This window comes from Sphaerodactylus townsendi, linkage group LG14 (genome assembly GCF_021028975.2).
Source record: "Sphaerodactylus townsendi isolate TG3544 linkage group LG14, MPM_Stown_v2.3, whole genome shotgun sequence".
NCBI lineage: Eukaryota > Metazoa > Chordata > Lepidosauria > Squamata > Sphaerodactylidae > Sphaerodactylus > Sphaerodactylus townsendi.
Window position 1 is genome coordinate 47,931,633 of NC_059438.1, and position 26,059 is coordinate 47,957,691.

Sequence of the window (26,059 nt, forward strand, 5' to 3'; positions counted from 1 at the left end):
AAAGGGGAGGGGCAGTACAGAAATGTATTTAATCAGTTAATTAAATAAATAAAACTGGCATGCAAGTTAATGGCAAAACCAAAAAACACCTTATGGCATCATTACCTCACAGATTCCATCTATACAAACATTACGGCTACCCTCGGAACATGGTGTGCCATCTTTTACTTTGTTTGATAGAGAAAGGAAGAAGTCAAATCCCTCCGCAATACAATAGAGCTTGCACAAGTCTTGATCTAAAATGCAAACAGAACAAGGAATACTTGCAGGGAATGCAAATACCAGTGTAAATGGACTAAAAACCCCAACCGCAACACAATGCAGTTAACCACACCTTTACATAGCAAGTTCCACCCAAACACTTACTGATTGGTTCCCCAACCTGGGACATGAACTATATATACCCCACTAAGCATTCCCTTCTCACTGGACACAGTGAATAACAGACTTCTCTCTGTGATACACCTCTGAAGATGCCAGCCACAGATACAGATGAAACGTTAGGAACAAGGTCTACCAGACCACCGCCACACAGCGCAGAAAACCCACAACAACCAGAACAAGGAATATTGGGGTGTTGTTTGGTTTCTGGGCCATATATGGCCATGTTATAGTAGCATTTTCTCCTGACGTTTCACCTGCATCTGTGGCTGGCATCTTTAGAGGATCCTCTGAAGATGCCAGCCACAGATGCAGGTGAAACATCAGGAGAAAATGCTACTAAAATCTAGCCATACAGCCCGGAAATCACACAACACCCCAGTGATCCCGGCCGTAAAAGCCTTCGACAATACAAGGAATATTCCTTTAGTTTTGTCCATGATATTGCAGCTAGAAGATGAAGGGATAGGGAATCTTCCTACATGGAATGGCAGTTGAAGTTAGTGAGAAGATGTTATGGGATCTTTATATCTTTGATGGATCTTTACATCTTTGTTGTGAATTTAACAAGTGAGATAAATTTATTGCTGGGTTTATGCTATTAAAATTTTAGATGACAAATATTTTAAACTGAGATGGTGACTGATGATTACATCATTCTCCCCTTCTTACAACAACCCTGTGAGGTAGGTCAGGCTGAGAGCGTGTGACCAGCTCAAGGTCACCCAGCAGCTTTGATGGCATAGTGGAGATTCGAACTTGGGTTTCCCAGGTAGTTATGTCACTGTAACTGCTACACCCTGAACATGGAAAAGGATGGGTATAAAATAAAGGTCAGGTGTAAAAATGGGAGAGATTTAAGCATATTTTTTAATGTATGCCATCAAGTAATTTCTGACTAATGGCAACCCCATTAAGGCTTTCAAGCAAAAAGGGGTTTGGAGAGGGTTTGCCATTGGCTGACTCTGTGTCATGACCCTGATATGGCTTGTGGATCCCCCATCCAAATACTTGCCAGAGACAACCCTACTTAGCTTCTGAGTTCAGATGACATCAGGCTAACCTGGGACTAGGCTTGGAGATTCGGGTGCACCGAATCCCGGATTTGGCCCGAATCTGGACGCATTCAGGCATATTCGGGCCAAAATCAGCGGAATATGTTCTGCCTGAATATGAACGAATCTGAATGCAAGGGCTTTGGGCTTTGGGGGTGGTGGTGGTGGTGGTGTTTGGGGTGTTTTTCACATTGGTGCCTGCAGGGGGTGCATTTTTAAAGCAGGGATGGGGCACTGTAACAAACTAGTAAAGTCCAGGCAAAAGTAACCGTTCTCAGTTCTTTATTGTACTGGCAGTCATAGTCGAATACAGGCGATGCAAGTTCTGAGAGCCTCAGAACTTTGATAATAGTTTTAACGCAGTAGCAACCCTCTTTCCCCCCACAGAAGATTCAACAGCAAATAGTTTCACACAGTCAAGCCAAGATAACATGAAAGCAAAAATCCCCCGTCTAGGCAGAGAGCCAGGCTGGCAGGCGGGAAAGACTCAAGGACAGAGCATACACCAACATCATCCTGACAGGCACTCCCTCTGAGTGTCCATAACTTTGGACCCCCTGAACCAAACTTCACCAAACTCAGTTGGTGTCATCAAGACAGTCTCCAAATGAGACCCAGAAGTATTGGTGCCGCTAACTTTAAAAATGTGCCCCCTGCAGGCACAAACGCAAAAAACACCAAAAAATACAAAAAAATCAGACGGACCCAAATTTTTCGGGCATACCCAAATATATTATTTGTCTTATTCGAGCATACAGATAATTTTATGCCTGAATAAATATGAATCTAAATTTTACCAAATTTCTAGGGTTCTACCCTACCTGGGACTATCCAGGTCAGGACAAGAACGTGTTTAGTGTCCCCATTTTAATCAATGTGGCTTAGACATTGTTCACTTAGCTAGAAGATGCCCAGAATAAAAGGAGGAACGAACCCACGACTAAATAGGTAAGTACTGGAGTTAGGGTTTTTTAAGAAACCTTAAAATACTTTTTAAAATACGGAAAAGAAATAATCCCATAGGCTTAATTCAGCCCAATGCAGCTACACTGAATATGACTTTAGAATTTAAGAGGGTACTTATTTATCACACTGATAATAGACTCCCTCCTCTATCTTTTAGGGTAAGCTTTACGGCCTGGCAGCACCTGTATCTTGAATTAAATGAAGCAGTAGGGGGGTTAAGAAACAACCTGATGTAGTAGTTAAGAGTAGGTGGACTTTAATTTGGAGAGCTGGGTTTGATTCCCCACTCCTCCACAGGAATGGCAGACTCTTATCTGGTGACGGAATCAAATTTGTTTCCTCACTCCTACATTCCTGCTGACTTTGAATTAGTCACAGTTCTTTCAGAATTTTCTCAGTCTCACCTACCTTACAACGTGTCTGTTGTGGGAGAGGAAGGGAAAGGAGTTTGTAAGCCCCTTTGAGACTCCTTATAGGAGAGAAAAGAGAGGTATAAATCCAAACTCTTCTTCTTTGAAATTAATTTTAAAAAATAAGGATCATAATAGAACACATTGGATTTTTATTCTTTTATTTGATCTTTTTATCCCTCCATTCCTGTACAGCTCGTGGTAGCATACATAGTCACTCCTTCATTTTATCACCACACCAATCTTGCAAGGTAGGCTGAGAGACAGTGACCAGCGGAAGGCCAACCCGGGAGTTCTCATTCAGCTGGTTCTCATTCAGGCACGGGATCACGTTAGCAACCAAATAGTTAGAAAACCCAACGGGGGGAAAACTGACATCTGTGTTGGAAGAAAATCCAACTGAAGTCAAAGTTTGGAAAGCAGCTGTGTGATACAGGTCATGTTTCTCCCCCTCACCAAGGGTGAGCAAAATTCTGTCTATTCATTATGAAAAAGAAAAAATGATCTGAATATGGTATCCCCCTTAGATATTTTTGTTTAGTTTAGTATTTTTATGCTGTTTGGTGTGTTTACAAAGTATAATGATATATAGATGGATGGTGCTGGAATACGGGAGAGAGATCTGCATTCTTGTTTTGTTGTAGATATTCTGGAGATTTGTAGATATTTTGGAGATTTGTAATATATCTGGTCATTGACTGTAAATAAAGTCTTCTTCTTCACCAAGGGTGACCCTTTTTAATTGAGGAAGGGGAAAGGCACAGAGGGGGCACAGAAAATTTAACAGCCCCTTCCCCTAGCTCTGAAGCTCTGATCCAAACCTCCCCTGCTATTTTTAGGGCCAAAAGGCATGATGTGAATTCCAAACATGACATTATTAAATACAGTATGATTCACAGCATTTGTAAAACAGGCCTTCTCCATCATACAATGATCCATGACGTCCCAGTGTGCCCAGGGGATTCTCCACCAACAGCGGCAAGTCGCTGTGCAGGCAGAGGAAACTCAAGGTGCATTTCGTCAGGATTCAACCCTACACCTTTAACAGATCATCCCGCCGCTGCAGAGGGTGCGCGGTGTATGATCCTAGCGAGGAGACTGGGTGACGGTATCCAGTGGTGGGATTCAGCCGGTTCGCACCACCTCGGCAGAACCGGTTGTTAAAATGGTGCTTGTAAACAGCCAGTTAAATTATTTGAATTCCACCACCGGAACCGGTTGTTAAATTAGTTGAACTGGTCCCCAGGCAATATTGTTGTGAGCTGCTGGGGAAGGTGGCTGACCAGGGGCATACAGCTTTCGGGACATGGGGACACGCATGTTCCCCGTGCGCACCCCTTTCGGTCACATGGGGGGCATTGGACGCCTCCGGGTGATGAAACAGTGGGTGCCCAAGCTGCCCATTGCAATGCCCCACACCTCTTCTGGCCACCCTGGGGAGAGCAGGAGCCAGCCTCCAGGAATGTAGGGGGGGCAGGTCTCCTGCAGTCTGGGCTCCCTGAAGCCCGGCTTCTGCTTTCGCCAGGCCCTGGGGAGAGCAGGAGCCAGCCTGCAGGGATGTGGGGGGTGGGGCTTTCTGACTGGCGGGGGAGCGCCCAGAGAATGTGTTGTCCCTGGGTGCCATCTCCCTCCAATACACCTCTGGGGCTGGGGGGGCTCTGTTGACCCCTTCGAGGATTCGTCCCAGGCACACACACCGATGAGACGTACACACAGGCAGAGGATGGTCTGAGCTCACTGCTTTGAATGCCGGGAGTCGAATCAAAGATCTGAGCTCACCTCCCACTTGCGAGTAAGGCCTCCACTTGTAATTCCACCCCCTAAAGTGCTTGCTGTTGAATTCTGCACATTGGACTGCTCTGAAGTCAAGACTGTTCCTTGGGCACGTCTGATGGTTGCAGAGTTTTAACGTCTGAGGGGAACCTTCACAGAACTTTCCTCCATGAGAGGGTCTACAGCATTAAAGAGAACATTACGGGTGTTAACAGGCAACCATAACAGCTTACATGAAAAAGAAGGAAGGAAGGAAGGAAGGAAGGAAGGAAGGAAGGAAGGAAGGAAGGAAGGAAGGAAGGAAGGAAGGAAGGAAGGAAGGAAGGAAGGAAGGAAGGAAGGAAGGAAGGAAGGAAGGAAGGAAGGAAGGAAGGAAGGAAGGAAGGAAGGAAGGAAGGAAGGAAGGAAGGAAGGACGGAAGGACGGAAGGACGGAAGGACGGAAGGGAAGGATGGAAGGATGGATGGAAGGAAGGAAGGACAGAAGGACAGAAGGACAGAAGGATGGCAGGACAGAAGGAAGGAGGGAAGGAGGGAGGGAGGGAAGGAGGGAGGGAAGGAAGGAAGGAAGGAAGGAAGGAAGGAAGGAAGGAAGGAAGGAAGGAAGGAAGGAAGGAAGGAAGGAAGGAAGGAAGGAAGGAAGGAAGGAAGGAAGGAAGGAAGGAAGGAAGGAAGGAAGGAAGGAAGGAAGGAAGGAAGGAAGGAAGGAAGGAAGGAGAATTCGTTTTATACCACACTTTTCTCTATTGTAAGGAGTTTCAGAGTAGCTTACAACTCCTTCCCTTCCCCACCTAGAGACGAATAAAACAGGCATTCTTAGTAACATTTTTATCAATAAATTGTCAAAAACAAATGGTTCTGATGAATGCATATTTATTCATTTATTTCATTTATATCCCACATTTCACAGCAGTGAAGACCCCCAAAAGCTTATGTTGGGTTGTTCTCTTCTTTATTTGTCCCCCCATTGCCACCTCGTGAGGTAGGTTAGGCAAAGAGTATTTAGTGAGGAGGTCCAACGCTGGGTGCACAGCCAGTCCCGGCCTCCTTCCCTGGAAACACTGTGCACTAATAACAAGGTTAAACACAAAATGAGTTTAAAACGCCGCCGTGTCAGGGCCTGGAGAGCACCCAAACGATTTTACCAGGGTTTAAGGACATGCACGCCGTCACCTGGATGGGCCAGGCTAGCCTGATCAGGTCAGACGTCAGCAGTGTTGGCCGCAACTTTCCCTCGGACGGGAGGCCACCAAGAAAGACCCAGGTTGGCCAAGCAGAGGCAGACAATGGCAAACCACCTCAGAATGCCTCTTGCCTCGAAAAGACCAGAGGGTTTCCATAAGTCGGCTGCAATTTTGATGGCCCTTCCCACCACCGAAGATGTGCACATTCCCATGCAAAGTGCTTCATGAGTCATGGCGGAGAGCACATGGAGGGTCTGGAAAATATTTCTCTTTTGTGCCAAAGGAAGGTCAAATGATCAGCTTAAGGAGCTGCAATGATGCATTCCGCATTATAACCCATGTTCACCCCCTAGTGAGCAGACATCCGCTGGCTGGCAGGCTTCTCTGGCTATTCATGGGCGTCTGTTCTGCACCTACCGTACCTCGCAGTGGCAGGACTGGTCAGATGACACGGAGAAAATTCTTTTCCTAACTTAATATAGCAGCTGACTAGAGAATGCAGACAAGGCTTGCTTTCCTCAATGCAGAAATTCTCAAGCACGCTTTTCAAAGTCACCTATCCTTGCATCCTCTAGCCCAGGGAGCGGCAATTTGTGGCTCTCCAGATGTTCATGAACTACAATTCCCATCAGAATGGGAATTGTAGTCCATGAACATCTGCAGCACCATAGGTTGGCCACCATACCGTAGTGGATGTTTACCAAAGGCAGGTTCTTTTGCTTAAGAGGTTAAAATGGTTCCAAAGACTGGCTAGGGGTGGCCAACCTATGGTGCTCCAGATGTTCATGGGCTACAATTGGCCATGCTGGCAGGGGCTGATGGGAATTGTAGTCCATGAACATTTGCAGCACCATAGGTTGGCCACCACTACTGTAGTGGATGTTTACCAAAGGCAGGTTCTTTTGCTTAAGAGGTTACAATGGTTCCAAAGACCGGCTAGGGGTGGCCAACCTATGGGTCTCCAGATATTCATGGACTACAATTGGCCATGCTGGCAGGGGCTGATGGGAATTGTAGTCCATGAACATCTGTAGAGACACAGTTTGCAGACCCCTGCTCTGGCCTAACCTTGTGGCTATGAAATAGCAGAGTGAATTTCTTAAGTGCTCCTCTATGTAAAAGCAACAAACCAAAAACCCCAGAAGAAATCTTCTCAACAATAAGAAAACTAGCACTGGCCAGGGTAAGCTTCTTCCCCTGAAGAGATAGTTTTCTGCTTGCGTGGATCATCTTCTACAGAACAGCATTCCAAAACTGCCTCCCTCACATGCAGTCCTAAAAGTTGTAGTCCATGTTATGGCTGCCGGGTTTCCCCACACTCTCCCCCCGCATGAAAGAATCACGTGACGTAGAATAAGGATTGTGCTATTTGGGTCTGCGAATGGAAGTGTGTCATATTGTAAAAATAACAACCTGTAATCATGCCAGCGACGTTGAAGTCTAGGCCTCATTTTAAGCCTGGTCTGACCCATGCGAGCCAGTTGAATGCTGCTGGGGGGTGGGGTGGGGGGCACAGTTGGGGGGTTCCCTGCCCCCGGGGGGTGAGGAGATTAGCGAGGAAATGTCTCCCGAGGGGGCAGAGTCTGGATGTTAGGATGCATTTGACAGGCGTGCCAGAGGGTGATCTCTTGTGTAAACAGAAAACGGCAGAGCGGAAAACCTCACTGCGGAGCAACAGCCTCGAGGCAAGCAACAAGCGCCGAAAAGCCCCCCCTCAGTCACGAAGAGCGACGCTGCGGCCTGAATTGCTGACAGACCCCTTCCTGTCATGGAAGGACTCTTTCGCAGGCCGCTCATTCATTCATGTAAAATATTGACATTCTCCCTTTCTCCCAAAGGGGACCGAAGTGGCTTTGCAAAATGACATCAAACAACCTAAAGAGAAAAAAACATTTAGGTTTGCAACGAGAGAGAAATCCTCAGTCACCTCGGATTGGTGCAGTTCCGCTCTCGGTGAGATATGCCTCCCCCGCAAGTTCTGGAACACGGTGACCACCTGGACCACTCTGACCACTGTCCATGGGTTGGCTTGGGCCCTTCGTCACCGTACTTCACACACTGGCCACCGCGACACCACTGCAACATGCAAGGTTTTTTTTCTGGTTCAGAATTTTTGTATGATTATCAGGTCCTACTTTCAAAAATGGAACATTTTAACAATACACCCTGATACTCTGCATGTGCGCACTATAATATCTGGTTTCAAACTGGTTTTGCTGAGATATTTACACAGAGACCTCTCACCCACGATACAGGATGCTCTTCCATACCCTTTTACTTAACAACAGAACAGATGACATGCTCTCAAGGTTGCTGTATTAGGGGTAGGCTTTCTGAGGATTGTTTTGCGAAGCTAGAAAGGACACGTGGACAACAAATTTTGAAAAATGGGGGGGAAAGCTGAAAAGGGCAGAGGAATGGAAAGGGCTGCGACCCTTTTCAGTTGGCCCAATTCAAATCTTCCCCCTCGGAAGACAACATTTCTCCTGCTGGGAAAAACAGACGAGAAAACCTTTTTGTTCTTGGGGTGGGGGGTGGAGTGGAGATTCTGAAAGTAAGCTCAAAAGCCACCAGCTTTTTGCCAGCCCGGAAGATGTGCGAGACAGCATTCCTACCCAACCACTTGAAACACGTAATTATTTCATTTATTTCATGAATTTGATTTATACCCTGTCCTCCCTCGTCGGGCTCAGACGCTCTCTGCCCCACTCTTGAACCGACAAAGGGCTTGGGCGTGGGACTCTGCACGGGGTCTGAACTTCTCAGCTACAGCACAGGCAAGAAGGTGTTTGGCGAGCTCTGTTGGGCCAGATGATTCATGCCTTCCTCCTCAGACACCTGGGCGGTGTGATAAATGACTGTCTGTCCAAGGTCACATAACTTTCCCAGCAGACCAAACAAGCAGCGGCTGATTTGTGGTTCATTGTCTCAGCCTTCAATCTGGATGTTTGCACGAGTCCCTGAAGCTGGGTAGTGTTGCAATTTTTGGTCTGAAGGTGATTTTTAAAAAATGGACTTGTGCTGATCTGTGGTTAATGCAGATCTTAGTTTTTACATGTTTTCCAGGGAACCCAAACACCTCGGCTGCCTCGGGCACAACCAGCGTGGAAGAGGAGGGGCTGTTTCTCCACACATCTCCCTGCTCATACTGATCACAAAAAAGTCTGATGTGGTAATAACTTTACAGTCAGCATTTCTGTGCCTCCTGCAGCTGGAGTGGGAATTGGGACGGCACGCCAGACATCGCTTTTGCCTGATGCGAAAGGGGAGACATTTGTTTTGGTGGGTAGAGGTGCCCTTATGAAAGGTTTGCAAGGGGTTGTGAGGGGTTCTATTAGGTGAGGGAGGTGGGCCTGGGCCCCTCACTCCTTGCTGCAGCTTGACAGGCCAGGAGAGAGGAAATGGGAGGGCTGATTTGGCATCATGCTAACTTACAGCACCATTTTTAGCATGATATTGGAAGTAATCATTTTGGATTCTCCCAAAACTTGATAGAGATTGAGGTGCATCCTAGAGAAGAGAATTGCCACATCATGAAGAAGAAGAAGAAGAAGAAGAAGAAGAAGAAGAAGAAGAAGAAGAAGAAGAAGAAGAAGAAGAAGAAGAAGAAGAAGAAGAAGAAGAAGAAGGAGGAGGAGGAGGAGGAGGAGGAGGAGGAGGAGGAGGAGGAGGAGGAGGAGGAGGAGGAGGAGGAGGAGGAGTTGGAGGAGGAGGAGGAGGAGGAGGAGGAGTTGGAGGAGGAGGGGTTTGGATTTATATCCCCCCTTTCTCTCCTGCAGGAGACTCAAAGGGGCTTACAATCTCCTTGTCCTTCCCCCCTCACAACAAACACCCTGGGAGGTGGGTGGGGCTGAGAGAGCTCCAAGAAGCTGTGACTGGCCCAAGGTCACCCAGCTGGCGTGTGTGGGAGTGCACAGGCTAATCTGAATTCCCCAGATAAGCCTCCACAGCTCAGGCGGCAGAGCTGGGGATCAAACCCGGTTCCTCCAGATTAGATACACGAGCTCTCAACCTCCTACGCCACGGCTGCTCCTATCATTTCTGGTTTCAGGCTGATTTTGCACGCCAGGCTGATTTTGCACGCTGTTGGTATGGGGCATGCTCTGATGCAATCAGGAGTTTTGCACCACCCCCGGCCCTGCAGCACGGTTGCCATGTTTCTGCGCTGGAGCTGCCCCGTGGCATTGCCTTTGCTCCATGAATTTCCTGAACCGCAAAGGTTGAGGTCCTTTTGAAATGCCCCTTTGTTGCACCAGAGGCTTCCACCGCCGTGCACAACTCCTCCGTGGGAGAAACGGGGCCAGTTTTCCCGCCTGGCTGCTCTGCCCTGCCCCACCAATGGACAGGTGCTGGGAAACAGTGCCCGCTCCCACCCTTGCAGTGAAAAAAACCAGAGGGAGAAACCTTGGGCAGAAAACCAGCATTTGCAGGTGCCACGAACAGGAGGGTGGCGATTCCCTCCCACACGCAAGGATTTTAGATTTAGATTTTAGATGGAGGGGGATAGCGATCTTGTCGCACGTGCAAGGATTGTAGGCGATGGGGTGGAGAGTGCAGATTCTCAGCGCCTGTTTTGTGTTCAGAGTCATTTAAAACTAAAATAGTGAGAGTGAGTGGGGGGAATGGGGCAAGATTCAGCCAATCCAGACGCTGGAAACGACGGCTGCTCACGCATGCGTGAAAGAGACTACGGAAGAGCTCGCAGTGCGTAAGCGACACTTATGGGAAAGCCTCGGGCTTGTGGGGATCCATTCGGGGCTTCCCTCACCAGCCTGACTGGAGCCGGGCCGCAGTGGGGAACTACAAGGAGGTTGAGAAGCCCCACAGCAGGTAGGCTCCCAGATAAATCATGGAGCATTTAGAAAGTGCAAAATCAATCTCAGTGATATTGCATGTTGGTGTGACAATGGCAAACTTGTTCCCACCTTCCTTCTAGATCAGTGGTTCTCAACCTGTGGGTCGGGACCCCTTTGGGGGTCGAACGACCCTTTCACAGGGGTCGCCTAAGACTCTCTGAATCAGTGTTCTTCATCTGTAAAATGGATAAATGTTAGGGTTGAGGGTCACCACAACATGAGGAACTGTATTAAAGGGTCGCGGCCTTAGGAAGGTTGAGAGCCACTGTTCTAGATCACAGGTAAAGGCAGACAAGATATTCTAAAGGTGTCAAACTCATGGCCCTCCAGATGTTATGGACTACAGTTTCCATCTTCCCCTGCCAGCATGGTGCCAGCAGGGGATGATGGGAACTGTAGTCCATAACATCTGGAGGGCCGTGAGTTTGGCAGCGGAAGTAGAATTGATACACATTTGCTAAATTCCATGAATTTATTTTCAAGACTGGAAATGTGTACCGAAAAACACTTACAACAGAGTGTATGATGGATGGATAGATTATATGTTAAAGTCAATTGATAACTTTTGTTTTGAAAATAAAGAATTGTATCTAAAATTGCCATTTGCTTTCTTTGGATGTTCTGTGCCTTTAGACCATGAACAAGATGGATGTCAGCGTTACCGCAACGTGCGTGTTCTGGGCTTTAACTCACTTATAGAAAAAGTTTCACTGCCACTGCCTCACTTTGGCTGACATCTATAATATATGAACTTTTTTTTGGGGGGGGGGAGGCTTAGTCAGCAATGAATCAGCATTTGAAAGGAAAATTAAATCTTAAAAAGTGTGGCTGTCTGCAGCATCTGACTAGTCATTCATCTTAAATTCCACAAATAAAAGAAGCGGCAAATTTTGCGGGGGGTGCTTCTGAAATAACTTGGCCTTTGTCTCACTGATGCTGAGAGAAGGTTAACAACCTCCAGGTAGAGCCTAAAGTTCTCCCAGAATTACAACTGACTTCCTGAGGTCAGTTCCTTTGGAGGAAATGACAGCTTCTGAGCTATACCACAAAATCTAGAAGAATCTGAAGTCCTGGAATGATATCATGTCCCTGCTGTGACATCACAGCAATGTATGTAACAACGTGATCTACCTTACAATTATGAAGCTACAGAAAAGTAGCAAGATCGTATCTCCAAGAAATTTATAAATACATAATTTGCACTCCTTCCCATGATTGTTACCAAAGTTACTCTGGACAAAATGTAGTTCCAGTCAGAAGAAATATCTGGAAGTAGAGTTGTTGATGCCAGGTTGGAAGTTTCTGGATATTTGGGGGTGGAGCCTAGGGAAGGAAGAGGGTGGAGTTTGGGGAAGGGAGGTACCTTTTAATGCCATAGACTCCACCCTCCAAGGGATTTACCAAAATGAGCACAGCTATGAGTGACCTTTTATTTACTCTAGCTTGTATTTTATTGAATTAGGAAAATATAAGACTGATCAGACAACAGGAAAGCCAATTGTGTTATGAGTATCTTCTAAGGCAACAGAGTGGTGTGACTCACGTGTGGAAACAAGTTTTTGTGTAGATGTCACAAGCTGCAAACATAAATGTGCACACTGCTGAGAATAATGGAGCACAGGCAAAGAGCTGTTGTATTTGAATGCACGCTCATCTGATTTATGTTCTTGATATGTATATGGAAGCCTCCCTCTGTGCTGTGAACTGACTTCTCTTGTGCAAAATAATGGTCTTTGACATCTTATATTTCAAAGGAACAGTGTAGAGTGATCTCACCAGGTTTTCTGTTATTGTTATGGATTAATCTGGTTTTTAGTTGCTTATATTATCACAATGAAAGATGCCAAGCAACACTCCAGAAATGGTAAACAGGAAGATACAGGAAGGGGGGGGGGGCAAACAGTCTGTCTTACCCTATTTGATTTACTGATGAAATCATCTGTTTGAGTTTAATTATTCCCACTTGTTACTCTTGTGCCAATCATCCCCTGTACTGTACTTCTCTTGGAAACTGGAAGTCAGGCTTACACCCCATTTAACCTAAAACCACACATGCTGGCTTTAGATGTGAATTGCAAGAATCACATCTGGTGGCATTCCTCTTGATAAGCGCTTTGTGCATAAGGCCCTTGCGATTGAGTTTGGAATCAAATGATTCTCCGTTTCCCTCTGGGTGGAGAGGATGGGAGTACCTCTCTTCTGCTAGGAGTTAAAGCTAGAAATCATCACTAAAGAGATGTGCTAATATTGGCAGCATCAATCCTGCTGGATTTAGTGAGGCTGCCAAAACTCTGTACAGCTCACAGAAGGCCCATCAAGGCCCATGAAAAGTGGGGGGTGGCAAGAACAGCTGCACCCCCCTGTCCAGAGTAGACCTCCTTGCTATGAATTCGGAGCAGCCGGCCAGCCATGCTGAGTGGCTCGTTTCTACCTCAGACCTCCTGAGCAGGGAAACTGTTTGGGAAAATGACAGGTTTGTGGTAAGTATATATATATATATAAGTATATATATATGTATGTATATATGTATGTATGTATGTATGTATGTATGTATGTATGTATGTATGTATGTACATATATATATATATGTGGTATATGTGGTAAGTATATATATGTGTAAGTATAGATATATATATGTGCTTTTATTGTTTTATGATTTTATTGTATATGATTGTTGGTTGTTCAGCGCCCTGAGCCCTTCGGGGGAGGGAGGTCTAAAAGTTTAATTATAAATAAATAAATATAAATAAATAAATATAAATAAATAAATAAATAAATAAATAAATAAATAAATGATAAATGATAAATAAATAAATTATAAATAAATAAATAAAAATAAATGAATGTACAGAGATCTGCAATACTGTAAAATAATGATCTTCAATCCTTCCTTGAGCCCCGAGGGGCAGCATGGAACCCACTTTCCTGAAAGCACATGGCTAGAAGTCACATGACACCACAGACTCATTACATTATTCATGTGATCAGAAGAAGAGGGGCCAGAGTTGTGGCCTTGGCAATACATAAGGCTCCCCGTGCAAACCACTGGACTGTCAGGAGTGGGAACAGGTGTGCCAGGTAGGGACAGGTGAAGATTAGAGAGAGAATGAAAAACAGAACTTTCACAAGAGGATGCTGAGGTTCACCTAAGTGGCGGAGGGAGAAGAAGAAGAAGAAGAAGAAGAAGAAGAAGAAGAAGAAGAAGAAGAAGAAGAAGAAGAAGAAGAGGAGGAGGAGGAGGAGGAGGAGGAGGAGGAGGAGGAGGAGGAGGAGGAGGAGTTGTTTGGATTTATATCCCCTCTTTCTCTACTGTAGGAGACTCAAAGGAGCTTACAATCTCCTTGCTCTTCCCCACTCACAACAAACACCCTGTGAGGTAGATGGGGCTGAGAGAGCTCCGAGAAGCTGTGACTAGCCCAAGGTCACCCAGCTGGCATGTGTTGGAGTGCACAGGCTAATCTGAATTCCCCAGATAAGCCTCCACAGCTCAGGCGGCAGAGCGGGGAATCAAACCCGGGTCCTCCAGATTAGATACACGAACTCTTAACCTCAGCCAAACATTGGGCATGAAGTCACTTTGGGCAGAAATTAGGAAGTGAGGTCAGTCCTCAGAAGGAATCTCCAGAAAACTTCATGGTTTTACCATAGGGTTTTACCATACTACATAGTTCACCGTGGCTTTATCACAGAGTTTCTGGAAATCCCTAGAGAGCCACGACATCACTTCCAGGTTTTCTCAGAAGTGAGGTCATGCCATCATTGTTGCCCCCGCCTCTAGTTCTGATCCTGACTGTGATGAAGAGGGGAATCTTCTTCACTCCCCCACTGTCTGACTGCTCCTCTCAACAGCTGTGCAAAATGAGGCTGCAGATGTGGTGCCCGGGCTCCGTACACATGCGCACAAGCAGGGGGAGTTTCAGAAATGCAGCCACTCTGCAGGGACTCACAAGACACTTGAGAGTCGAATGCAGGGGTGGGCAATTATTTTTTCCATGGGGCCGCATAAGAAACAGAAAATACTGTGGAGGGCCGAGCCAAAAGGCTGAACTCAATTCTGCAGAATAGGGGCTGATCAGTGACAGACAGGTGCACAGATCAACTTGGAATCAGTGGCAACAGTTCTGCTTACAACACTATTTGGCACAAAGAATCACAGGCGTAACCTACCTGCATAGTTGTCCACACTGTGACAATCAAGCAGAATTAGGGGAGACTTAAGATCACCCTGACCTACATTTTTTTTCATCGACTGAGCTTTTGAAAGCCCCGCAGAAGCCGGTTGCCTTGGTTGCCGGCGTCTGCGGGGCTTTCAGCTGAGGCGCTTCTGAAAGCCCTGCAGAAGCAGGCAGCCAAGGCAACCGGCTTCTGCAGGGCTTTCAAAGGAGGGGAACGCCCCAGAAGCCACTGCGCGAGGGGAGTGGCCTTTCTCAGAGGCCCTTTCCGGCGCAGTGGCAAGGTGAGGGGGGAAGGCGGAGGGTTAGCAGAAGAATGAGCAGCGCAGTTCTAAACAGGTCCTCTTAGGCCAGGGCCAGGTCTGTCATACGGGCCAGTCAGGGTCATCCGGTGGGCCGGATGTGGCCCGTGGGCCGTATAATGCCCAGGTCTGCTCTAATGCATGGGCTGAAAACCACTGGTATGGAAAAATAACACTACGGCACACAGCAATCAGAAGAGGTGGTGGAGGAAGCTGAGACTGGTGTGAGAGACTGGTGGGTTGGGAAACAGGAAAGAGGGAATGGGGAGGTACCAGATACGGGGTTGCAGGCAGCAGGAGGGAGGGAGGACTGGAAAAGGCCAAGTTGCGAGAGAGGAGTGGGCTTGCAGCTATATGGCAAAGGGCCCACAAGGCCATGAGAACATTTAAATGTTGTTCACACAGGGGAAGTACCAGCAGGACAGCACGCTCCCTGGTGTCCTGGGGCGATTCCTTCTCCTACAGCCCAGCAGATGCTCATGGGAAGAGTGAACATTCTCACGGATACAGGACGGGCCCTGGCCAGCAGTGGCAACGATCTGCGGCAACCCAAAGGATTATTTGAACTGGACCTCAGTGTTGCCCCACTGGATAGCGTATATGCATGTCTGACTCACTCAAAAACCACAGCGGAAACATCGTTTACTGAGAAATACTCCGCTTGTGCTTAATTCTTTATCAAAAGAAATACAAATGCTTTCAGTGGACTGTGCAATTTCCAACGAATTCAGTATTGACCAGTAGAAGAAGAAGAAGATTTGGATTTATATCCCCTCTTTCTCTCCTGTAAGGAGACTCAAAGGGACTGACAATCTCCTTTCCCTCCCCCCCCCGCCCCCACAATTAGCACAAGCTAATCTGGTTCCCCAGATAAGCCTCCACAGCTCAGATGGCAAAGCGGGGAATCAAACCCAGTTCTCCAGATTAGAGTGCACTTGGTCTTAAACACTACACCACACTGGCTCTCTTGAAGGGATTTTCTCAAAAATGTGTACTTTTTCAATTAAATATATTGATTATGTGTAAGATTTAGCTGCTATAACCCATGGAGAAGCAAGGATTTCCTTGCTAAGTTTAACTTACCAAACTATTTTAATTAAAGAGATCAAAAAGAGTTTTTCTTGCTAATTTCATTTTGTAAGTAACTATTTCATTTTAAGCATCTCTTTCATTATGCTTCTCACCCACAGAAAAGAGGAAGAAAGAAAGATCCTCACCATGTCATAACCACACGTTGTACCTTCTGCAGCGGGCATAAATTTGGTTTCACATTTCCTTCCAACCCGATGGCACCACAGTGCTTTGCAAATATCCTAATTGGATAAAACCAGCAATAGGCTAATGTGGGACATTAGAAATTAATTTCTAAACACATTTTGAAACAAATAAAACAGCTGAATGCAATTTTCACAGTTCAAACAGGGCGAATTTTCCCTTGTGCATCAAGAACACACACACACACACACACACACGAACAGGATTAAAAGCCAACAAAGTAATTGACATTAGCAGGATTTCCATGTTTAACTTCCACGGGGTTAAACCTACCACATGGAAGAAAATTTCATTGACATCAATGGGGGTTGTGTCAAAGTAATATAGTTATGGCCAGGTTGCCAATCTGCTAAATGCAGACAGCCAAGGGTCGCATAACTTAATCCCAAATCGAGTCTTTGAATTTCTAATTCAGACAGGGGGATGAAACAGGAGACTAAAATGCTTCTATTTTCTTGGATGGCAATCCAACTGGGCGTTGCAAGGCTCATGAGTGTGTGTCAGGGGGGTGTTATCTGGGTGATTAAGATGTATCCTTAATTCTATGTAATTGATTGAAATAACAAACCAATGCTGCTAAAAATATATATGCAACCAGCCTGCTATATGTAACCACTGCCATCTGTGCATTCTTTCCTTGATCTCTACTTTATGGCTTCACACGCTTTGTAGGAAACTAGGCTTCTCCTGGCACTTCTGTCCCATCTGTTGTCTCGTGGGGCAGGAAGCCAGGTGGCTCTCTCTTGCTATCTGCTGCCGACTTCGGGGCGCCTCGGCCCCAAAGACTGTTTTTCTTGGGAAACCAGGAGGGGGGCTTTCAGCCAGGGATAAAGGGAACTGTGAATGCCAGCTTCCTCAGAATTGGTTTTGCCAAATATGGTGCTTCGATACGTCATCAACATACACTGCTGATCAATACTTCAGAGTCTGTTTATTGGCTTAAGGTTTCGAGCCCGAACAGTGTGAGAAAAAACCAATGAGCAGAAGACTGAATTGGGGAAAGAGCCATTTGCAGCTTAGGCAGCTAGACTGGAGTGTAGGTTTAAAGGCCTTGTACATGCTACTCTCAGGCCATCCAATCCAGGCTCAGTGGGTTTGCTTCCCCCTCCGAGCCCTACCACTAGCCAGGCTCATAGCTACCTGCAGACCTTCCCCCCGATGGCACTGCTGGAATGGCAGAGCCCGCCCAAGTCCGTGGGGCAGGACAGGAGCAGTGGGCCCTGCCAGAAAGCCCTGGGCTGGGGCAGCCAGCAGGATTCTCGAGGAAGGACATGGGGAAGCCATTGGCAGCAGAGTGACATCACCTTTGGGAAAACTCAGAAGTGATGTCACCCCTCTCTAAGAATTCCCAGAATCTATGGTTTCTGGCAATTCCTAGAGAGGACTGACATCAGTTCCTGGTCTTCCCACTGAAGTGAGGCTACAATGTTGTCCCGATGCTTGGAGTAGCTGGGGGAAATGAGAGGTGGGGGGCATATTTGCCCACCCCTGCTGGGGAGATGGAAACCCTACTGTGGCAGCTGCCCCACCTCGGGGGATGCTGATGTTGGCCCTTGAAGTGAGGAGAAAAAGGTCCAGGGAAACAACCTGCTTTGAACTCCTTGCATTAAACGTGGAATAAAACAGGTCTTTAAACAAAACAGGGTCTCACCCAGAGGTGGGATCCAGCCGGTTCTCACCGGTTCCGAGAGTAGGTTACTAATTATTTGTGTGTGCCGAGAGGGGGTTACTAACTGGTGATTTTGCCACGTGATTTTTGCCTTAGTTATGCCCCTCCTCTCAGCAGTAGCGTGCAGGACTTGAAGCAGTCTAGCAGGAGGTGCACCGGCGTGCGTGGCAGCCTGCGCCTGCGTGCATTCGTTTCCCGCCCAAGGACCGGCGCAGCAGCTGCGTCCTTGCCACAGCCCCGCCCAGGAATGCCCCACCCCGAAATGCCCCAACACGTCCCCGTCGTGCCCCGCCCAGCCCCATTGGCGCTACGCCACAGTTTGAATCCCACCACCATGGGAACCTGTTACTAAAATTTTTGGATCCCACCACTGGTCTTACCTTTTTAAAGTCCATCATGCACAGCTTGGCCTTCTCTCCAAACTGCCACTTGCACTGAGTGGCCACGTCGTACAGCTCACCGGGAAGCCGTTCTGGGTACTTGTACTCCTGCACAGGCTTTGGCGGGTCAGTGAGGCACAAGGACTGGGTGGAGCTGCAAGAAGTCCAAGTGCTGGAGATGTAAAAATGCCATTTGAAAGGGGCCCTTTGCTGTGGCTTCTGAAACAAGAAAGGCTTTAGGCTACAATTGGCTTCTCTCGAGCAAGTCTCACTGCAGTGAATGGAAGGAAGTGGGAATATTGGACTGGAAAGAGATTTGGAAGGGGAAAGGCAGGCTGGTATGGCCTGATCTCATCAGATCTTGGGGACTAAGCTAGGCTGACCAGACGTCCCGCTTTTGGCGGGACAATCCCGCCTTAAAACAACTTGTCCCGCGTCCCGCAGGTTTTTTCAAGTGTCCCGGTTTTTGGAAGGCTGCCGCACTGCCTTCTGGGGCGCAAGGCAGTGTGGCAGCCTCCCGCGCGTGGCCGGAGGAGCGCCCGGTCTTCTGGGGTGCTCCCATTTCCCGCCCTATGACAGGATGGGAAACGGGAGCACCCCAGAAGGCAGTGCGCTCCTGCGGCTGCCCGCCTGTCCCGTCTGGTCACCTTAGGCTAAGCAGGGTTAGCACTTCGAAAGGCGACCACCAAGGAAGACCCTGCAGAGGAAGCAGCAGTAAACCCCCTCTGCTTCTTACTTGCCTTGGAAGCCCCTTGCTGGGGTTGCCCTAAGCTGGATGTGACTCGACTGGCACGTTACACACACTGAAAAGATATGTAGGGGGTAGAGGAACCAGCCCCCCCCCCCGAGGCTTTTGGAAAAGGTGAGCAAGCTATTTCAGCTGGCATCTCTGTTGGTCAGCTGCCTGAGCTGATTTCTGGAGGGAGAAAGAGAAACCACCACTCTCACGCAAGCCCTCTCAGCCTCTGCTGCAGCTGGAGGAGAGATCGGGCCTGACCTTGTTTGATAAAATTGCCAGCTTTTCCTGACAGAAATACAATTGCCCCTATTACTTATCAGGCTTGTGTGTGAGAAATAAGTTGTGCAGATCTCTAAAGTGACATCCCAGATTTTCTGGAGAGGGGATTGAGCCATGGAACACAGAGCCCTTCGTGCTCAGGCTGTTCCTGGGTTCAACAGCCCTGGAGGGCTGGCACACTCTGCTTGACCACTAGGGCCCAAGGAGCTTTCTGCCTGTGCTGGTGGAAAAACTCCTTCCTTTGGAGGAAGGTTGCTTGGGCAGAGGAAGGCTTCACATTTGGCTGAGCAGAGCAGGAGGATACAAGTGTCAAGACAGAAGTCATCTTAAAGGAATTTTCTACCTAAGTACATTGTTCCCTGCCTCTCTACAGGCGGTAGCCCCCCGCCCACACTGAAGCAGATGCGTAGTGGCCATGGGGACATCCAGGGTGTCTTGTCCCAGGCGCCGCCATTGCCATCACGTGGTGGGGGCGAGGCTGGGGGTGGGGCATTTTGTTTTCGCATATGTTGCAGCAGCTTCCTGTAGTTGTCTTTTTCTAATGCAATGTGTTATTGCTCTCTTTCACCTGGTGGGCTCCAAAAGACGTCATCAGGAAGCAGCTGTTGTATTTTCAGGATGCAGAAAGGAAGTGTTCTGCCATTGGATGCTGATGAGTGAGAAGGCTGTGAAGAGGTTCAGGGTAGGGTTGAAGGGCAGGGAGCTGGACGGTACCCCCACTGCAGCACATTCCTGGGGACTCATCCCACCACTTCAGAGCACGACACCAAGCACAGGGTGATCGGAGGCTGAGAACAATAAACTTGTCTCCACAGTAAGCAATCTGATGTCCATATGCAAAAACTGACAAATGTTTAGTAGTCCAAGGTGATAGTGTGGTTTGTAATCTATTTTGATAGTATTTGGCTGTAACGGTGTTGTTAACGTGAGGATGGGTGGAGGAGTACTTTTTCACAGCCTGTCTGTTAACTTCAGTGTGACATTCAGCATACTTTTTTGCAGCCTGTTTGTGAACTTTGGGGTGACATGCAGCATATTTCCTCACAGCCTGTCTGTGGACTGATGTGTTTGTTTTGAAATAGGTTCACGTGCGTTGTGGAGGGTGGTGGTAGAGTGCCGTTGGTGAAGGACATGAAGCTGGTGGTGTTGAACTGTCACCCTTAGAATGTTTGTGCAGCATGTCTGTGGACTGAGGGGTTGGTTTGCCCTTAAAATGTTTGCACAAATGGCCAGAGATGAGCAGTGAAAACAGTAAATAGGTAATAAATTGAGTGAAAGTGAATATTTTGGGGAATCCTTTCTTAGTGAGCACCTGAAGTACGTAAGGAACAGGTGTGCCAAATTTCATGTGTGTGGCTTCGGTGGTTTTTGAGTTCTGTTGATCAGTCAGTCAGTGAGTGAGTGGTATTTCGCATTTATATATATAGACTAGCAGTGAGTGGTATTTCACATTTATATATATATAGACTATAGACCTGTGCTTCGCTATGCATACTTCATCACAGCCTCTCTATTAACTTTGGGGTGACATTCAGCATACCTCATCACAGCCTGTCTGTGAACTTCTGGGTTGTTTTTCACATATTTTGCAGCAGCTTCCCTTACTTGTCTTTTTCTAATCAAATCTGTAAATCGTTTTCTGCGTTTAATCCCTCTCCTCCCTTTAGCTGTTTCAACAGAAGGAACAGGTTCGTATGCATTGAGGAGGTCGGTGGCAGAATCCAGTTGGGCCACCATTTGCTCAATTGTGCTTGTTGTTTGATGGGCATTATCAGACCTTGTCGATTCGACACATGGAAGTAGAGCGTCAAAGTGCCTTCATTAAAGTCTCCTGTGAAACGAATCATTTTTACTCCCTGTACTGCATCCTTTAGCTTGGCAAGCAGGCTTTTCCCTGTCACCTTTAGAATGTTCGGGCAGATGGCCAGAGATCAACAGTAAATGTGTAATAACTCAAGTAAATCTGAATATTTTGAAAAATCCTTTCTTAGTGAGCACCTAAACCACATAATGAACAGGTGTGCCAAATTTCAACTTTGTAGGTTAGGTGTTTTTTGAGTGCTGTTGATGAATCAGTGAGTCAGTCAGTGGTATTTATAGATATAGATTGGCTAAGGGATGGAATGTTCGACAATGAACCCCTAGCCCAGGGGTAGGGAACCTGCAGCTCGAGAGCCGCATGCGGCTCTTCTGCCCTTGCACTGCGGCTCCACGAGCCGAGCCGCTGGCCCCATCCTTGCCCACCCTGCAGGCAGCAGGGCAGGCGCACCAACTGCCCGCGGCCGGCTGGGCCGCGCTGTGGGCTTCCCCCCTCGCCTGCCCCATTGGAGCGGGACGGGTGCTTTCCCAGTGGCCTGCGAGGCCAAGCCGCTGGCCCCATCCTTGCCCGCCCTGCAGGTAGCAGGGCGGAGGCATCCATGAGCGGAGAATGAGCGGAGTAAAAGGTTAAAAAAACCCCAATATATACAGTGTTATCTTTATTTTAAATGTCAAAAATTATTTGCGGCTCCAAGTGTTTTCTTTTCCCGTGGAAAACGGGTCCAAATGGCTCTTTGAGTGTTAAAGGTTCCCTACCCCTGAACTAGCCCATGGCTGCGCAGGACTCACTTCATGAGTCCTGCATGCCCTTTGGTGAGCAACAGTCCATCCTGCCCTTGCCCACCTTCCCCCAATCCAGGAGTCCTCCCCCTGCCCCAAACAACAAATTGGCATGCCAGGCCAGTAGCTGGTTGCCCCCACCAGCCTCCCCACTGCACCCTTCCCATGCCCCAAAAGGCAACCTGGGCTGCTGTAGCAGTGCACGGCCCCATCACCCGCCCTGGCCCAAACAAACAGCAGGACCTCCCAGGACCTCCCTCCCTGGGGCTGGGGCTGTTCCATTAGGGCAGGGGTCTGCAACCTGCAGCTCTCCAGATGTTCATGGACTACAATTCCCATCAGCCCCTGCCAGCATGGCCAATTCCCCTGCCTTACGGGAAAGAGAAAGGAGGATGGGGTCCCCCTTCCCTCTCCTCCTTCTTGAGGACATTTTATTTTAGTTCAAAACGGGCTTTAGTGCCAGTATCTCATAATATACCAAAGAAGATGAAGACAGTCAGAACCCTGACCATTGGAACCCTTAGAGCCAAAATAACGAAATCAGTGAGGATTTAATGTTTAATTACGTTTGTACCCTGCTCCTTCCAGATAAATTCATATTACATTCATATCCTGCCCTTTCGATAATGCCCCTCTGCTTCACAAACCGTCCTAAAGGAACGCAACACCGACACATACCAAGCAACTTGTGTCACACGCCACCCAGATTCAAAGCATGGAGAATAACAAGAACCACCATTTCTGTCCAAGTGCGAGTCCTCCCCCTCCCTCTGTGGTGACAACCAGCTGCCCACTTCCCATGCTCAAGTGTGACATCTTTTACTGGTCAAGCTCTCAGCACATATCATGTGACCAGCTGAGGATGTGCAGAAGAAGAAGAAGAGTTTGGATTTATATCCCCCCTTTCTCTCCTGCAGGAGACTCAAAGGAGCTTACAATCTCCTTGCCCTTCCCCCCCTCCCAACAAACACCCTGTGAGGTAGGTGGGGCTGAGAGAGCTCCGAGAAGCTGTGACTAGCCCAAGGTCACCCAGCTGGCGTGTGTGGGAGTGCACAGGCTAATCTGAATTCCCCAGATAAGCCTCCACAGCTCAGGTGGCAGAGCTGGGAATCAAACCTGGTTCCTCCAGATTAGATACACGAGCTCTTGACCTCCTACGCCACGGCTGCTCCTAGACTAAATGGGGCCAGGGGCAGCAATGAACTCTGCTGTCAGCACTTTAATTCTGGCACTGGCTGATGTTTTAGCACTTTCCATTTGGATCAGGTGGCTTCACGTCACGATGCCTTCCCTTGTGTGCCGCCGAAAAACAAGGATGTCAGACACGTGAAGTCGCCCCGTTTAACATCAATGTGTTCTCTGGAAATAAGGGCTGCCCGGCTGACATTCATAAGGATGAGATATTTTTTCTATTAATATAGAATATGAGAAGAGGATGCAGTCCTGGATGCTGCTGCAGCAAGAAGTGTAGCCCAGGCCACTGAAGGGCAGGACTCTGGGGGAGGCAACTCAACTTCCTTAATACAGGCTGGCTCTTCCTAACAGTGCAGTCCCAAGCAGAGTTGGACTTAAAAGGGTACCTGGTGGTGGAGGCAGTAGACTTCAGAAGGCCAAGGCCAAGGAGCAGCAGTGGCGTAGGAGGTTAAGAGCTCGTGTATCTAATCTGGAGGAACCGGGTTTGATTCCCAGCTCTGCCACCTGAGCTGTGGAGGCTTATCTGGGGAATTCAGATTAGCCTGTGCACTCCCACACACGCCAGCTGGGTGACCTTGGGCTAGTCACAGCTTCTCGGAGCTCTCTCAGCCCCATCTACCTCACAGGGTGTTTGTTGGGAGGGGGGAAGGGCAAGGAGATTGTCAGCCCCTTTGAGTCTCCTGCAGGAGAGAAAGGGGGGATATAAATCCAAACTCTTCTTCTTCTCCTTAGGACATGGAGGGCTGTGTTCAGGACTAGCGTCAGTATGTCTGCTGCTGCTGACTTGCTACTCGTGCTCCTCTTCTTGCATTTTCCTTACTGTTCCACTGCCTGCTTGCGAGTGGTTTGTCACTTGTGCTCCCACCTGAATGGTGCACCGTGTTGGAGAAGGGCACGTGGATGGTGCACAAAGTGTCAGTGTTCCTGGTGGCCACAGCAGCGGCATTCCTAGCCACACCTACCACCTGGCACCATTGGGGAATGGGCATACGTGCAAACCTGGCAGAGTGGCTTGTTTGCTAATTGTTGGGAGAGTTGGCAGGGGCACAAGAGTGCTGATGTGGTGCTTGGGGCCATGTCTGGCTGTCGTGGAGAGCCACCGTGGCCGCCCTCCAATGTATTTGTCCCTCTGCCAGGGTGAGTGCCCCATGGATGGTAAATCTGCTGCTGCCATCCCATACCACATCTAGACGTTATTTTAGCCCCCCGCTCCCAGAATGCATTTTAAAACACGTGGGTTTTCTTTCAAAAGGGACGCAAAAGAAAAGTTTCCTCCCCCAGTAGCTCTCCTTCTTGCTTGGGTGCAATGACTCTTGGGAGGCCCTACAAATGCTCACTGCTCTGGAGATTCACCATCGCTTAAAGACTAGATTATTTGATCAAGAATATCAATTTCTCCTGAGCAAAGCGCAAAGCTCTTGCTCTCCAATATTCTTTGGGATTATCCCTCAGAAATCTAGCCCTGCTATATAACTGCAACAACTTATTAATTATAATTGCAGATGGGTCATGACTAGAGCAAGGTGTAACTCTTTTCCGTCAGTACATCTTCAAGGTCGCTTCTCTAGTATTCCCACCAAGAAATGAGAACTGTTGCTTGTGCGTGATTTTGTCCTGATACAACTGATACACTTTCTCACATTCTGCTTCATTGTTCAAAATACAACAACATCAGAACTGATCTGAGAACTGTATTACCAACAGGATTTATGCTCCTTTCTGATAAAATAAAAATGGCTAAGCTTCTAAATAACTCTAATGTTGAAATCTCTGAAGCTGTTGCTACATTTTTACTCTGTGTACTGCAAGTTGTGCAATAATGCTCTTCTTATTGTATTTGAAATTCTTGACATACACCGGTTTTATGCCTAATAAAGGTTTAGGATTTGGATCTGGATTTGGGTGCAATGACCTTTTTTTTTAGCACATGTACCTTAGAAATTTGTAGAGATACTGACGACTGCAAGCTGACCACGAGAAGACCCCGTTGTGTCCTGCCAGAATGGGGGACATGATGTTGCCTTCAGACTTTTTGCAAATATTCCCTTCTCCATCATGGATCATGCCAAAGCTGTAAGAGGCAAAATGATCACGTTTACGCTGTCAGTATGACAACTGCCAACCATGGCTTCTGTTGTTGCACGCCACTACAGATCCTGATTGTTTTATGTACACATGTGGAGTCAGAGAAAAGGCCCAATAGGCCCTCCGCAGCTATTTCTGCTGGCGAAAATGGCACATGGGAGAAACTGTAAGAACATCCCGCCACCACCCCCACAGAGTTCCAGAGCCAAATGGAATGCTTCCAAGGTAAATTCTCCAGGTCGGTTGATCAGAAACCTTCATTAGGCATCAAAAAACAAAATCAACAAGACAGAGACAAACAGGGAACCAAGTAGCTGAAAAAAAATAATATCCAACATTTGTAAGGGTAATATAAACAGGGGAAAAAAACCCCAAAGTATTAATTCAAAGTATTAATCAGAAAATTGGCCACCATTTCCAATATCTTAGGATTCTGGTTGTTCAAGAGATAGTTCAATTTAGAATTAAGAGTGCCAGGGCCTGCCAGGGTAGGGGTCGTGGGAAAAAAGTTGGGCCTAAATCCCATAAATTTCAGACAAACAAGCAACTCTTTGAGAGTCAGGCAATAAGCGCAAGAGTGTTTCTGATGTGCAGGCTTCAGAAACCTCCTGAGAGGTAATCCTTGAACCCTTCAAGCGAGTTATCATCTCAATGGGGAGTTTGACAGACATCAAGTTGAACTGGACACCTGTGTCACGTAGGATCATAGAGTCTAGTCCAAACTCCTGCTGAATGCAGGATT

The 26,059-nt window shown here is 47.6% G+C and overlaps 1 protein-coding gene across 1 annotated transcript in view; it reads right to left on the minus strand.

Moving 5' to 3' along the window:
- ADAMTS16 (ADAM metallopeptidase with thrombospondin type 1 motif 16) overlaps nucleotides 1-26,059 on the minus strand; it is a 104,376-nt gene that overhangs the window by 37,895 nt on the left and 40,422 nt on the right. Inside the window, exons 9-14 of the mRNA XM_048516288.1 lie at nucleotides 25,166-25,303; nucleotides 18,423-18,576; nucleotides 16,316-16,411; nucleotides 7,696-7,844; nucleotides 4,592-4,764; nucleotides 106-236 (exon numbers count right to left, since the gene is read on the minus strand). Coding sequence (XP_048372245.1) covers nucleotides 106-236; nucleotides 4,592-4,764; nucleotides 7,696-7,844; nucleotides 16,316-16,411; nucleotides 18,423-18,576; nucleotides 25,166-25,303 — 841 coding nt within the window. The remainder of the gene's footprint in view (nucleotides 1-105; nucleotides 237-4,591; nucleotides 4,765-7,695; nucleotides 7,845-16,315; nucleotides 16,412-18,422; nucleotides 18,577-25,165; nucleotides 25,304-26,059) is intronic.